The following is a 16,582-nucleotide window of genomic DNA, read 5'->3' as shown; positions in this document are numbered from 1 at the left end:
ATAAGCAAACTACTGCTCCATGCCTAGTACAAACATTACTAACATCATGATCGAGCGAAGCTCGGACACCTAGATTACTAATCTACTAGCATCATATAGATCTATATATACATGTGCAAACATATAGCTTGCTAACTAAAGCATATCACAGTCTTGCATTCATATATGAACTCATTTACTAGCTGCTTAGTAGTGATCATAACCAGATGTGCTTTAGATGGATAACTTAGCCAGTTGTTGCACGTTGATTGGGTAAGCCACTGCCTTGTGATAGGAACTGTAAGCCTCGCGAGCTATCCGCTCGTTGACAGCGTCTGTGGGGTGGAGTCCGTCGAAGAAGACATGGGAGCTTCGGTGGCGGCAAGCGCGGCCTCCTCTTTTGCACAGCACCCCCTTGCCTTCCTCCATGGCCGACGACAACTCGCAGCAGGCCCTGCTCGTCTCGCGGAACCCTGAAACCTCATCCATTTCATGGTCAGAACAGGCTACTGAATTGGCTGATGAACTGCGTCGTTACGGTTAGCTGTTTACCGGTGCCGGTGGGGTTGCCGATGATGTCCCTGATGATCTTGTAGGAGTTGACGTAGACGATGCTGGAACCCGGCATGGAGTGCTTCCTCTTGGCCAGCCTCCGGAGGTGACAGTTGAAGAGGGCGGCCGCCTCGTTCACGGCCTCAACACAGGCGGCGCCGCCGCTGCTCCCGTTGTGTGCATCGTGAATTGCTCTCACCGCCGGAACGCAACCCATTGCCTGGACGGAGAAGAGCACGAACTTCCTCGCACCGAGGTCATAGAGCCTCTGCGCGCCACCACAGTGAAAAAAAAACGTAGTTTAGAGTTTTGGGGTTTACGATTTGGACTTTTAAGGTTTAAATTTTGAGATTTTTTTGAGGGGTTTTACGATTTTTAGGATTTAGAGTTTTGGGGTTTAAGATTTAAGGGGTTTTCATGTTAAATATTAAAAAATTAATAGATAGATAGATAGATATAGACCCTAACATTTACGACATAATGTCGAACCACCACATTGAATGTCGAGCGAAATGTAAAATGAAGCGAGCGAGAACATTCTCGAGCAAAGTGACCTTGAGTTGGGCAGACAAGGTAGAAATAAGGAGTTGGGTGAAGTTGGATCTGGCGGTTGAGTTGTTTAAATTTTCACCCCTAGCGAAGTAATTAAGGAGGTAGTCGTTGCCTCCGGTTCCAACCACAAATAAATACTCTGCAAGGTGGTGGTTGGAGATTCCGGTCAAAGACTTTAACTCCACCAGCGTCTTCTCCTCGAATGCCTTTATTTGCATCCTCATGCTCATCACTTTACCCTGCCATCAAAATATTTGTTTAGTAAAAGTTCTGATGGGATCAGATGCATTAGTGATGATTGATTATTACGATGGTGGAGCCGGTTTGGTCGAGGATGCCGGAGCCTCCGGAGGCGAAGTTGACGCCTCGGATGATGCGTTCGCCTCTAGTGTGGGGGTCGGCGTAGGGAGGAATGAGGGAAGGGAGGCGGAGGAGCTGGGAGAGGACATCGACGGCATTACGGCCGTTGGAGAAGCGGCCAGAGGGGCCGCCGGGGAAGTCGATGCCGTAGGGGGTGTAGTCGGCCCGCACGGCCGAGCGGTGCAGGAAGTTGTTGTTGCCATTGTCCACCAGCGAGCTCCCGAACACAAACATCCCCCTTACTTCACCACCATTGTTGTCGTCGCCGTTAATGCAGTAGCAACGAGGAGGTGGAAGGGAGGCAAAGGCGACGAAGAGGAGGAAGAAGAAGAGTTGAGACATGAGAAACTAAATGTCAAGGTGATTTCTCGTGGGAGATGGAAATGGCGTTACTTATAGACAATGTTGGCTATGAAGTGAGGTAGAACTCTGAAGTTTTAACCGCGAATCATCTTCAATTCGGTTAAATTCGGTTCGACACTCCCTTGGAAATATTCAATGTTAGTGCATTAAATATTACGTGCATATTTCAGGGAGACCGTAGGACGGTAGGTCATGAAATGAAGGAGTGGGACGAATAGTTTTCGTATCTATTCGAGAGAAATGAAAACTCGTGTAGAAGGAACAACTTCCATTTTACTTCATATTTTTATCGAGCATAAGATACACTCGTTGTTGATGAATAGACCGATGGTGTTTAGTAGTCAAGAGAGGGTTAAAATTGATGCGAGCTAGCAGTCAACTAGTGATTGCGAGTCCGGCAACAAAGGTCAAGCCATTGATGTGCTAAGTCAAGGTAGATGAGTAATCCATGGAGTTGTCTTCGCTTCCCTGTCTCTTCCTTGTACCCTTTCATAAGTTTTTATCTTTCAAAATAAAATCCAAAAAACTATTTTTTATTTTTATAAAATAATATATTCACTTTTGATTAAATTTTACTTTATGTGAAAAACAATAAAAAAGACAATTTAATTTGACGTATTATTTTTAGATAAAAATAATATGTAAATTAACTTTGAAATAAAATATTAATTTAAGTTTATGCATTCACTATTTATTTATTACTTAATAATAAATTTATCAATATTACTAATAATAAAAAAATGTAAATAAAACTAGCAAAAAAGAAGCCTTTATTATGCGAGCACCTCCTCACTAGCCGCATAATCTGATAACCATTTATTTATTTTATAAAATATTATTCATGCGTGAATACCTCACATTATAAATTCAACTTAAACTATTTCAATACATCTCAACAAAAGCTAGAATCCATCATCCTAACGGTCTTATATGATTAATCTTACGATCATCTGTGAGAAGGTAAATCGAGAAGCTATAGTTGATCATTACGTAGGATGCGAGCTAGCAATCGACTAGTGATTGCGAGTAGGGCTGGATCGGTATGGTATACCGAATTTTACATACGATACCGTATACCGTATCGAAAATTTCGGCATAAAAAAATCTATACCGTTACCATACCGAAAATTCGGTATACCGGAATTTCGGTATATCGAAAATTTCGGTATACCGAATATACCAAATTTTTGGTATATTACACCGAAAATATTGAAAATTTTGGTATACTGATAATTTCAGTACGGTATTATATCGAAAATGTTAGTATACCGAAATATCGAAAAATAATAATTTCATACCGATATCGAAAAATTCGGTACGGTATTATACCGTACCGAAATTTTCGATATGGATGGTAAATATCGGTATGGTATCTGCGGTATACCGAAAATTCGGTATTTTTTCCCACCCCTAATTACGTGTCCGGCAACAAAGGTCAAGCCATTGATGTGCTAAGTCAAGGTAGATGAGTAATAGATGGAGTTGTCTTCGCTTCCCTGTCTCTTCCTTGTACCCTTTCATAAGTTTTTATTTTCCAAAATAAAATCCAAAAAACTATTTTTTATTTTTATAAAATAATATATTCACTTTTGATTAAATTTTACTTTATGTGAAAAAATAATAAAAAAGATTATTTTTTTAGAAAAAATAATATGTAAATTAACTTTGAAATAACATATTAATTTAACCTTATCCGTTCACTATTTATTTATTTATTTATTACTTAATAATATATTTATCAATATTACTAATAATAAAAAAAATGTAAATCAAACTAGCAAAAAAGGAGCCTTTATTATGCGAGCCCCTCCTCACTAGCCGCATAAATCTGATTACCATTTATTTATTTTATAAAATATTATTCATGCGTGAAGATCTCACATAATAAATTCAATTTTAAATTATTTCAATACATTTCAGTAAAATTTGAAATTTGCCACATGAGTTAGTCCACATAATTGATCTCACCATTTGTTAGGAAGTAAATTGAGAAGCTGTAATTGATCATTACGGAGAATGACATTACTTTGACTTCGTCGAGATTCGATCATTGTCTACTTCAACAAATTTATTCCGCATTAACCAACTCAATCATGCCTCAGGCGCTAAACTATTTCAATAGATAATTACATATAATCTCACATTAATGACAAACTTATTTCTAATCTCATGTTAAATTTCAAAATAATCATTTAGTTAATTTGATGCTAAACCTTCCCTTTAATTCCTAAAGTATATGCAAATTAAATTAAATCAAATTAAGTCATAAAATCAAAAGACCTCTTTAAAGCAAAATTGTTCTTACATACTTAAAATTACTAAATAATTATGTTAACATTATTTTAGTATTATTCAAAATAACTTAAATATTTATTATAATTATTTTAATTTAATCAAAATTAATTTAACTTAATTAAAACTTATTAAACAGTAATTTTGATAACACTGTTCCAATTAAATTTGATCGATTCTGACTAAATTTTTGTAACATAAAATAAGTTTGATCGAAATTATTATAACATATAACAGTTACTTAGAAATTAAATCTGCTTTAATTAAATTATTAGACAAAGGTAGTTGGAGACTATGAGAAATCATTTTTCATATTTTTTTTCTTAAAAAAAAAGGCGTTCGTGATAATAAAAATTAAGGTTTTATTTAGTTGCGAGGGTGGAAATAAAAAATGTGATTTTTCTTCCTTTTCTTTTATTTTTTTTCCTTTCCTTTTTCTTACCTTCAAGGGCGGAGCCATGTTCATACTTACCCGGGCGGTAGCTCGGGAGCTCAACGACGGTGGAAAAGAGATAATTTTGATTTATTGCAGAAGAACAGAGAAAAGGAGAAGATTAGCCTAGGTGATAACATCAATATCGACGTTCATGACTCACAATTTGAGATCAGCTTGAGTAAATTGCTCAGACTCGCTTAGCCAAGTTACCTTCCTTATCGATTGTTTTCCGGTGTCAATTCCTTTTCTTCCTCGTTCCATCTTTCGGAATAAATGCATTGGATCAAAAGAGTTAAGTTCCATACTTCTCCCATGCCCTTACCCTCATTCAACAGTCAAACGCTTAGAACAAAAAATAAAAATAAAAATAAAAAAAATAAAAAATAAAAAAATAAAAAAATAAAAATAAATTGTCCATTTATGGTCATTTATGTGGGTAGATATGCGTCGACTGACGAGTAATGGTGAGGATAACTAAAATTTATCATTCTACTCTGTAACTCTGTTATATATATTCTTTAAAAAGAAAAATTGGAAAAAAGTGTATTTTATTTTTTTATTTATAGATAAAAATTAAGAAGTCACACTAAAAACGTGTCCTATTTTTTTAAAATAAAATATGAAAAGGGTATTTTATCTAAAATTACCTTGTATTATTTTAATAATTTTAATCAAATTATTACAATTATAAATTTATAAATGTATTAATTTTGACTAAAACTATTATATAGGATTTAGAGTTATTTTTATTGCAGTTTGAAATTGAAAGATTTAAGTATTTAAGATTGTTTATGAGATAATGAAGTGATTAAGAAGGATGTCTTATATAAATACAAATAGGATGGTTGAAATAGAGGAAAACATGAATATTTTATGTGATCATAAAATATTTCTAAAATTTAAAAGAAAGTTCTATAAAATAACGGTTAGACATGCTATGTTATGTAACGTTGAATGTGGGACTATGACTCGAACACATGAACAGAAGATGAAAGTTGCATAGACAAGGATGTTAAAATAAATGTATAATTATACAAGGATGAACAGAATAAGAAATAAAAGTATTAGAGAAAGTCAAAATTGCATTTGAAAAGCTTCGAGAGACATATTTAAGATGATATTTGAAAGGACATGTACTTAGACGATCAATAAATACTCCAGTTAAGCGATGTGAAACTGTAATAAATAAATCTATTAAACGAGGAATAAAGATAAAAAACTTGATTAAAAATAATAAATAAAATAATATTTATTTAAATATAGATGATGATGTAGTAAGGGTTAGAGTCCAATAACATAAAATGATTTATATAGCCAATCTTACCTAATAAGATAAGACATGATTGTTATTATTGTATTATATGATATAATATTTGTTTAATCAAAATTGCTATGATATTTTTTATATAGTAATTTTGATTAATTTAGGGTAGTTTTGGCAAATAAGACACCTGTTTTTAATAATAACAAAAAAAAGAGGCACATTTTTAAATTTCACCCTATTTATTTTTATCGTTTTACTTATTAAATTTTAATTAATAAGTTGAGATGATTACGACGGAACAGAATTGTTAAAGTGGACAAAGGTCGAATCTCGGCGAAGTCAAGGCAATGTCATTCTCCATTGTGGTCAATTATAACTTCTCAATATATCTCTTCATAGATGATCATGAGATCGATTGTGTAGGACATGGGCCATTTTTTTTAAGGGTTAATATGGACATGGGCGAGTGAAGCCGGCCCAAATACTCTATTGGGCCGGTCCAATCCACGTGGCCTCTCGGTCCACGTGGACGCCTCGTGCTTGGGCTTCCAAGAATCCGACCGTTGGAACGCCTGATCAATAAATACCAGTTCTACGCCCCTTTTCTTCTCCTCGCGTTGCGTCGCGTCGGCGTCGGGATTCGTCTTCCGCCGAGTCAACCTCGCCGACCATCTCCTCGTTTGCTGCTCAATCGCTCGCCTCCATGGCGGTCGTCGCGGAATCGCAGCGGGAATCGGAGGTAACCTTCGTGATTTTTTCGATTCCTGTGGTTATTGTTGGTGATCCTTCGACGATTAGGGTTTGGGGTTTATCTTCTCCCCGCCAGCAGATCAGCTTCTGTCTTCTCTATCATTTTTTTCTCCGTCTTGACTCGGAGATTTGGTGGTTTGATAAGTTTCTTTTTTGAAATCTTTGGGTTAGTCTTCCTGTTACGGCTCTTGAATTTATGTTCGCAGATCTTGGATTTGTTAGGAGTATAATGTTGGATTAGATTGGTTTTTCGGTTTGATTCGATGAGAAGCGTTTGTTTGCTCTACAAATTTAGGCCCTTTCCCCTTCTCATTGTCATGGCTTTGGTATGACCTTGTTTTCTCCTCCCAATACAGTCTCCTTCGAAGGCTTCACCAGTGGAGAAGCGATGGACGCTCAGTGATTTTGACATCGGGAAGCCCCTAGGAAGAGGAAAGTTTGGCCATGTTTACCTCGCAAGGGAAAAATGGGTATGAAGAATCACTCATCACAGATTTTATCTTATGAACCCTTCTTGAAACTTATAATAAATATGGATAAATTATGAATAATTCAAGGCTTGAAATTTGCACTGGGATGCCCTCTTGTATTTTGTCAACGATGAATTTATGTTCAAATCCATAGCATTGTAGTGTTTGTTTTGCTGATATTTTTTATCCTGTTATCTCGTACCTGAATTTTAAGTCTCAAATTGGTGAACAGAGCAGCCATATTGTGGCACTAAAAGTGCTTTTCAAGGGTCAGCTCAAACAATCTCAAGTTGATCATCAGCTACGGCGGGAAGTTGAGATTCAGAGCCACCTCCGCCACCCAAATATACTACGCCTATATGGATACTTCTATGATCAGGTTGCTGAAAGCTTAAAGTTGTAATCATTGTTGTTGCATTTTAGTTGAATTCTGTTCACAGCTCAGTTGACCTAGATTCTCATTTGTTTCACAGACTCGAGTTTACTTGATCTTAGAATATGCAGCCAAAGGTGAACTTTACAAGGAACTGCAAAAGTGCAAATGTTTCAATGAGAGACGGACTGCTACTGTGAGTTCTTTCCTAGCATGCTTAACCATAGCTTTATGTATCTTTCAGTGAATGACAATTATCATTCGCTTTCACTATTTCTGTTTCTTTATGTGCAGACAAGTTGTAGATTTGTTAATTCATCTAGTTTTTGTAATACAAATTTTCATCTGTCAATGAACATTAATCATTTTCGTTTAGCATTCAAAATTCCTTTTGTATGCACAGTGTATTAATCAGACCAGGTTTCTAGAGCACCACTACTCTTTTTCTCTTTGCCAATTTCCCTTATACTGATATGTTCATTGTGTTAACAAATTTTCAGTACATCGCATCTTTAGCACGAGCATTGATATATCTCCATGGGAAACATGTGATACATAGAGATATTAAACCTGAGAACTTATTGATCGGTCTCCAGGTAAACTATTATCTGTTTTTGTTTTACTTTACATATTTTGATTGTAATGCTTACGAAATGCATTATTCGTGTTGTGTAGGGTGAGCTGAAAATTGCAGATTTTGGGTGGGCAGTCCACACATTCAATCGTAGGCAGACCATGTGTGGAACACTTGATTACCTTCCCCCTGAAATGGGTATGTCAAATTTTACCGCAACGGCACCCAATAAGTTTTTTTTCCTCGTCTTCTTACATTCTTCCTCCATATATTTGTCGTAGTGGAAAGCGTACAACATGATGCTAGTGTGGATATTTGGAGCTTGGGTGTATTGTGCTATGAGTTTCTTTACGGCGCACCTCCATTTGAGGCAAAGGAGCATTCAGATACTTACAGAAGGTAAACCAGTTCCTCCCAGATATCAATTCTATGCTCACTAGTATGCTCGATCATTGATTGTTTCATACGATATGCGAATTCGTCTCGTTGATATTAAAGAGATCATGTGAGATGTGCTCATATTATTTGTTGCGTTAACAATCGCCCATTGCACTTACTGCAGGATTGTGAAAGTTGATCTTAAGTTTCCCTCGAAGCCAACAGTTTCCCCTGGCGCGAAGGATCTTATTAGCCAGGTGCAATCAATGAGAGATCCTTGGAGTTTTCGCACCAGTTTATATATTCCATCCTCTTTTCGCAGCATGACCATATGATCTTGTTTAGATGCTCGTCAAGGATTCATCGCAACGCCTTCCTCTCCACAAGCTGCTCGAGCATCCATGGATAGTGCAAAATGCAGATCCTTCAGGTGTATATCGAGGCTGACTGCTGCTGCTGCTCTCTAATGTCGATATCTGTTGTTGTCAAATTTATGACCATCATTAAAGAAGAGACTATGGTAAGAAGAGAGGGATGACAAGAAGCTCAACCTCTCTATCTCCCAATCAAGCCAAGGGATCGAAAAAGCATGAGTATTATTAGCATTAGTAATGATAGATAACATGAAAAATTGTAGCATGAATGTAGTATGACATACTCAATGCAAATGGATCCTTTTGACATGCAGTTTTCATTGAGTATGTCATGTTACATGCTACAATTTTCATACTACCTATAATTACTCTATTAGCATATGCGAAGTGCTTTTTTCCCACTTTTGTTTTTGTTTTTATAATCCAAATGCCTCACTTAATTTTGGAGATACACGATTTTTAATTGGTGGGAATGGAGTTGGGTCTTCGATTCGAGTTGGACTTACGAGTAGCTTGTGAACAATGAATAAAATATTATATGAATTCAATTCGATTTGAAGTTGATAATTTTAAGTATGAATCAAATATTCTTCAAATCGGCTCAAAACTCTTAAACAGGTTTGATTTTGCAGAGTTTATTTAGGTGAATGTTTTTAGATGTTTAAAGTATTCTTTTTGGCTTCTTTTGTAGCAACAAACATAAAGTACACACAAAATACACATTTTTGTTTATTTATCATCTATCTGTATAAGATTAGTTATATATACGAAGTTTAAATATTTGAATTATCAATATATAAATAAAGTAAATCAAATAAATAAATTTAAATAACTCCTTCAATAAAATAAATAAATTTGAATAGATATGTATCCAACTTATTAATATTATGAATATAATTAATATAATTTATAAATTATATTAATTAATAAAGTATTAATAAGTTAAATAATTTATAAAAAAATTTAAAATCAATAAATAAACATATAATATCAAGTTCGTTAACCAAGTTCAAAAATATAAAATTTTTAAATAATTAAATAAATTTAAATTTAAATTTTAATAATATTTAAATAAATTAAATTCAAAACAAATTTAAATAATTATTTAAATACTTAATTATTTTTAATTTGATATTATTTAACTCAATTATTTTATTAAACAAACTTCAACAACATAAAATTTAATTCGTTTACGTTCATATGTATAAGCATTTATTGTGGATGCTCTAATGGGGTATTATAGTGTTAAACATTATTATGGAGATGTGTTATAACACCCCTCCAGTTGAACATATTTAAACAATTGAACACGTTCAATTAAAAGTGGAGTGTATCAGCCAGGAGGTTGGTCTTCCATACTTTTTTATTTTTTTAATTATATTTATTAGAATTGTTAATTTTAACGGTTATTTTAAAATTGAATAAAATTTTATTAACGATTAGTTTTAACTTTTATTAAAAAGTTATAAATTTAAAAGTAAGATTATTATTAAAAATAATAATAATTTTAATATTTTAAAATATTTTTAAAATATATTTATTTAATATGATATAATTTTAAGAGGATTAAATGGACGGTGAGACCTATAAATAATCAGTGTTAATATTAAAAGGAATATAAATGAACGAGATATGTTATTATAACGAGTATGTGGTAGTGGATCTTATATTTTTTAATGAGGTAGACGGTGTTATAATGAGAGTGGGGTGTCATGTACTAAGCTGTAAAATCCGTGATAAACATTTTTTTTAATATAAATTTTAAAAATATATATATGGAAAATTGAAAACGACAAATTGTTCCATACGGGCTTGTTTATTTTGTACCCCAGTCACCCGATACGGTTCCTTAGCGTGGTCCAGCGGCACAGGGAACCTACTGCTTCCTGCGGCCCTAGATTTTCTCTCCTCCTCGGATCTCTCTAGGGTTTCTTCGCTCGATCCGTTCCCATCCCATCGGCTCCGGCTTCTCCTCGGTGTCACGGTCCAAGGACGAGGCCTCCGTCACCCCCGTGGTGCTCAACGTCTAGGGACCTCACCCCCTTGAACAACTACGCGCGCTGGCTCGGCCTCGGCATCTTCCACTCCGGCATCGAAGGTGGGTAACCGCACCTCTCCTATTCCTTAAAAAGTTCATCTTTTTTTTCGTTTTCTCGGGAAACTAGATGGATTGTTTGGATCACGCTGCGGCGTCCACCATGGCATGATGATATTTGATGCGATTGATGGAGCCAATTTGATGAGTTGTTGATTCGTTTCTTTGTACTTCTGTCTAGATTTTTGGCAAATTTCTCCCCTTGCCTCGAACTTGGTTGTCCTAAGGAAATTGGTTCACCGACAAAATTGAATTGATGAGCGGGAAGGATGATAGCGATGAACTTCTGGTTCTCTGATCTGATATTTCTTTGTCATCGTTAGGAATTTTCAGCTCATAATAAAAAAAAAGCTACCGGAAGAAAATTGATATATGAGCCAAACAGTCAAAGGTTTTTGGCAGTTGCGAAGGGGAAATGAAGGAACTGGGTTGAATGTCTTATTTTGATTTACCTTTGGTCATGTAATGCCTTGTTTAATGATTGCAATTAGAGTATGTTATGGGTGTTATGACCCGGCCTGCAAAGATCAATCTCAGGTCGGGACACATCAGACAGAAGGAGGGTGACTTGTCAGGACACGTTGGACAGAAGGAGGGAGTCTTGATTGTTAAGGTTGACTTGACCCTTTAACAGGGTTAATTGGACCCCACCCGTTCCAACTTACTCAACTCACTCACGATCCCTATTCGGCCACGCGCCCATCTATTCGGCCACTCGCTCATCTACTTGGCCACTCATCCATCTACTTGGACTCAGGCTTGATCTACCTTATTTCGGGCTCTAACGGCCACGGTCTGCCTAACTCCCAGTTCAGCTTCCTCGTCCTGTCCGAACCAAGTATTAAGGTACCGAGAGCAAGAGTCCTACTCCCGACTCACCAAGCACGTTACTCCTATCTTCAAGCCGTGTTGATTCCTTTCTGGTCTCTCTCTCAGTCAGTCAAATCTCTCAGTCAGTCACATCGCCGTCATCAAGTGTTTAATGATGCGACTTCATGCTATTATGGCAATGAGGGGATATTTTCCACACCGTAATGATCATGATAAGACATTTTCAACACCCTGATAGGACATCTCCTCTGACAAAATCTCACTACGCAGATCTTTTCCTTAATTAACGATAAGACAAGCCGGTATAATTCTCTCCCTTCTCCATCTATATAATCCCCTTTCTCTGCATGCACAATTACGCGAATCCCACCATCTCCTTTCTCTACGCACAGGCGGAGCCAAGTGCATGCTTACCCGGGCTATAGCCCGGGGGCTCAATGGTGTTGAAAGGGAGAAAAATTCTGATTTACTATGAGAGAAAAAAAAAAGAAGATCAGCCCGGGTGGCAGCATCAAGATCGGCGTTCGTTGCCCATGGCATGGGATCAGCCCGGATAAATCGTTCGGGCTGGCTCCGCCATTGTCTCTACGTGCACAAGTACGCGAATCCCACCATCTTCAACCCGCTTCTTCCTTCAAGTTTCTTCTTCTTCCTCAGTGACTAACTTTGTTGGTACCCCGGTTAGTTTTGATGTGATCAACCTAGTTAAGTTAGGTCCTGTGTTGTTCTAATCCCTCTGCTGAGTGTGCAGGAACTTAGGTACGGAGGAAGTCGAGCGTAAGACGTAGCGGACGAGAAGGATTGCGCGGGGAAGTGAACCGACGGGCTCGATGCAATCCGAGGGACACGGAAGCTACGGAAGAGTACGCCGGTGGAGCGAGAAGGACATGCGTGATGTCCGAGAGACGAGAAGCTAGGAAGAAGCACGCTAGAGGGGCAAAAGATCGGAGTTGGGTTCGGGTGAGCCTAACTCCGGTTGGCCAGAAATTACCCCACCAAAGATTTTACAAAAAGTCAACAAAAATCAAACTATTGACTTTGACTTTGACTGCTGACTTTAACTTTGGCCGTTGACTTTGACCAGAGAAGAAGATTTAGATTTGGACCGTTTGGACGTGGCGGTTGAAAAAAAAAGAAGAAAAAAATAATAAGATTTATCTTTTAAAGATAAATGCTTATTTTTTTATTAAGGATAATTCTCTTTATCTTTTATTAAAGATAAAGTTTATCCTTATTTACTCAATGGCTACGATCAAGCCTATCTCTGATCAACGGTTAGGATCGCATCAACGGATCAACGATCAAGAGAAAGTTCATTTACGATCAACGATCTAGATCTGTTCTCTTGGGCTATAAATAGACTTAGAGTTTTAGAGTTAGATAAAAAAAATTACTTTTGTAATCTTCTCTTTTAAGTCTCTGTGCTTCAATTGTAAAGACTTCTCCGCCTAAAGGAGTTTTTGATTTAGCGTTAACTGCCTTGGAAGCAACGATCTAGTTGCAACCAAGTTTTTATTTAAAGACGAGTGCTATTTTGCTTAGCTGTCTATTCACCCCTCTCTAGCCGGTCCAACTCGATCCTACAAACTTGAGCGTCGGAGTGGTCGAGCCAGAGGCACCCCTGGCCTTCCCTCTCACTGTGTTGGTGCTTGCAGGCCCCGGAGCTCATCATCTCCTTCCTCCTCACAACGTCAACCTCGGTGCTGCATGGCTAGTGACGTGTTCGCGAGGCGATCTCAACAGGAACAGAATAGATTAAATTTATGTTAGCCAATCAACATAGATCATCTTTCTTCTCTGTTTGAAAGCTCTAAATTGAATGTTAGCAAGTATGAAACTTTCTATTGTATCAAGGAAGAAGATCCCGATGACTTTGAGTTACATGATGAAATAGATCGGCAATGCAAGCGTTGGTAGACACTAGATAAAGAAAAAAGAGATAGTTTTGTCCACTTCCATATAAGAGCTTAGAATAGTGCGAAATCTGATTACATTACGAATTCTATTTTTATCGTACCAAATATACCCTTCCGCTTTTCACCGCCTCAATCCGCACGACGCATAGCGTTCTCTTCTCCACATCCATCTGCACGCCGTGGCGCACAACTCTTCTCTTCACCGCATTCATCCGCACGCCGCACAATCCTTTTCTTCACCTCATCCATCCGCACGCTGCACAACCCTTCTCCTCACTGATTCCATTCGCATGCCCCGCACAGCCCTCACCGCTCGCGCAATGTATCCTCGTCAGATTTCGCCGAAACGAAGCGAGGCTGTCGGATTTCGCCGCAGAGTTTGAGCCTGCCAACGGAGGAGACAAGGTTTCTTCTTCTCGCCTCTTATCTCTTTTCTTTGTTTTTCCCAGTAGCTGCCCTAATTTCCTTATCCTCCTTCTTCCGATGAAACATCCACAGCCTTCTCTTCTTCTTCCTTGTCGATAGCAGCCCCTTCTCTTCTTCTTTTTCCTCGTCGATAGCAGCCCTAGTTGCTGCTCTTCTTCTATGGCAACACAAGCAACAGAAATACCTTTGCTACAATTTACGGGGTGAGCTTCTCCTCCTTCCCTCCTTTCCTTGCCGATCATATTAGCAAGGATTCTAGTGATCTTACATGCCTTTAAATTTGCATTTATGCTAATATTGGAAATCTCATGAAGATGGTTCTTTTCTTCTTCTTTGCAGCCATGACTCGGCTTAGTTTAAAGGCAAGTAATATAATGAGAAAAAAAAAACTAGTTGTCGTGCTAATGCATTGGTTGGAGATCTTGAATATAGTGAATTGGTTGGAGCGACATAAAGTAACAAGAAAAATTGGTTGTGACCGTGAGACTACAGATATTTTCTTCACAATACCAGATGATGAGAAAGAAGTTTGTGTAAAAGCATTATTGAGTGGACAGATTTGAAGGGTGCAGCTTGTGGGTTTTGTGGACATTGCTTTGGACAAGTTAAACTTGTGATTTCATCGACAAGCTAAATTTGCAAGTTAAAAAATCATTTTGTCTTCTTATAGTTTGAATATTTGTATTGAGGTTCATGATTATTCTATTCATCTGTTCATCATTCTTTATGGATTATTTCATAAAGAAAATAACTAGAAAGAGAAATAAAACTTGGTAAACCAGCTGTCGGTGATCTTTTTCTTTTCACTATATCACTGTTATTGTTGCACTGGATTTTCTGTCATGGTTTCTGAAGCTAATCGATTTCTGTTATTGAGGTTTACTCCTCTCCGTCCCTGCCCTACTGGCGCTATCGCAGGTGATCCCTCTCCACGAGCCCAGTTAGAGAGGAAGGGTATTATTGGTATTTTATAATAATAAAAATTATATTCCTTACTGAAAATAATGGGTATACCAAACACTGGAATGTAATCATCCTTGTAATCAAAGATTACATGTATTCCTTCAACTAAACATAGTAATGTAATCTTGATTACATTACATTACATTACAAACTTGATTACATTACAAGCGTGATTATATTATGTCCTACCAAACGTAACCTTAAGTCAATAAGATCTGTAAAGTGGGCAGTTGCCACTTGAGATGTTAGTGTTATTAGTTATGGCCTGTATCAATGCAATACACTTAAATCTCTTCATGGAAGATTTCTAGGCACCACAGTTTCTCCCTGATATTCTACCTTCTACTGATAGGATTTTTACTTGAGTAATTCTCATAAAAAGAGAGATCTATTTACGTAGCTCTTACAAGTATGCAGGATTGCTCTAACACCCAAGATTGTGAACTAGTCTGCCTTTCATCATCTGCTAATCAGATTTCATTGTCTTATCATGGTAGTCAAGGTCCTTAGCCAAAAACATGAAAAAACATCGGAGTTCATTATCATTCATATAATGGAACTATATGGTTGCTGCAGAGTTAAGTGATCTTATGGATAGTCTAATGAAGTCATTTTGATCAACTAGACATGTTTGACTTTCAAACTATGAGTACTTAATGTTATTGTCTCCAGCGCTTGGACAGAACTTTTGGAGAAGATTTACCTCATGCAAAATATGTTGGCAAGTGCTTGAAGATTTCTACTTTTTAAGTTCTTCTAATTGGTCATCAGTCAAAAGAATGATTGACACAAAACATTATTTTTAATTTTTTCCTTTGAACCTGAAACTCTAATTACAATTCCATAATTTAAACAAAACCAGCACACAACCTTAGCAGTTTTTAGTTAAAGAGTAATGATAGTAGCCCAAGTTGTCAAGTTCTGGGGAAATGTAAGAATAGGTAGTGCCCACTGATAATTTTATAGTTTAAAGGTACTACACTCTTCTGCAATTCTTTTGTAGTAACCATGCAAATGCTTTAATCATTACATAAGATGGCTTTTAGAACCACACTAAAAGTGGTTTGCTTTTTTAATCATTACATAAGACCAATTTGGGATTGATTGTCTTGACTCTTAATAGTTTCTTTAATATGGGAGTTAACTCAGGAGATTCTTCACACGAATAAGTGATTAGGTGACACCATCACTAGTATTTCCAGATGAATCCAACAAGATCAGATGTGAGGATGCATATGTTCATTCTTTTTAACAAGATTTGATGGTTGTTCTGCAATTATATTTCAGGAAATATAAAGTGTGGTAGGAATTTTTCTTAATGTACTAGTGTCAAACAAAGTATCAGATTTAGTGTATACTATTTTCTATCTGATTGAATTATCGATAACTTGAATTAAAGTTGAGGTACTTAGTGTTGCTATCGTATAGAAGACATGATACAAATTGTTCAAGTGCACAACTCCAAATGTTGTAGTTGCAACAGACCCAATGATGATTAATATCAACTGCTCTCGTCATCATAGTGATGATCAGATGCGGCCTTCCTAGCTTGTTATTTCCTAGTGAAAGGACGATAAATAGTCATTCAAAAATAAGATCCATCAGTTGATCGCTAATAGTTGGATATGGTTGTC

At 36.8% G+C, this 16,582-nt stretch overlaps 2 protein-coding genes across 2 annotated transcripts; one reads left to right on the top strand and one right to left on the bottom strand.

The window, feature by feature from the left end:
• Nucleotides 1-18: 18 nt before the first annotated feature.
• LOC141835239 (GDSL esterase/lipase At1g29660-like) lies at nt 19-1,785 on the bottom strand. Its single transcript, XM_074722668.1, has 4 exons — nt 1,393-1,785; nt 1,086-1,322; nt 532-799; nt 19-452 (listed from the first exon to the last, which is right to left on the bottom strand). The coding sequence occupies exons 1-4, from the start codon at nt 1,783-1,785 to the stop codon at nt 214-216; spliced, it is 1,137 nt and encodes a 378-aa protein (XP_074578769.1). The 3' UTR covers nt 19-213.
• A 4,645-nt stretch (nt 1,786-6,430) lies between these two features.
• LOC141834745 (serine/threonine-protein kinase Aurora-2-like) lies at nt 6,431-9,013 on the top strand. The gene is made up of 9 exons (XM_074722092.1): nt 6,431-6,537; nt 6,905-7,018; nt 7,251-7,397; nt 7,492-7,587; nt 7,892-7,987; nt 8,067-8,163; nt 8,247-8,364; nt 8,528-8,600; nt 8,689-9,013. The coding sequence occupies exons 1-9, from the start codon at nt 6,502-6,504 to the stop codon at nt 8,788-8,790; spliced, it is 879 nt and encodes a 292-aa protein (XP_074578193.1). The 5' UTR covers nt 6,431-6,501; the 3' UTR covers nt 8,791-9,013.
• Nucleotides 9,014-16,582: the final 7,569 nt, after the last annotated feature.

The sequence above is a fragment of the Curcuma longa genome, chromosome 9, assembly GCF_044706935.1.
Source record: "Curcuma longa cultivar G26 ecotype Majalengka, Jawa Barat chromosome 9, ITB_CL_G26_1.1, whole genome shotgun sequence".
Taxonomy (NCBI): domain Eukaryota; kingdom Viridiplantae; phylum Streptophyta; class Magnoliopsida; order Zingiberales; family Zingiberaceae; genus Curcuma; species Curcuma longa.
This window is presented reverse-complemented; position numbering and strand designations above follow the sequence as displayed.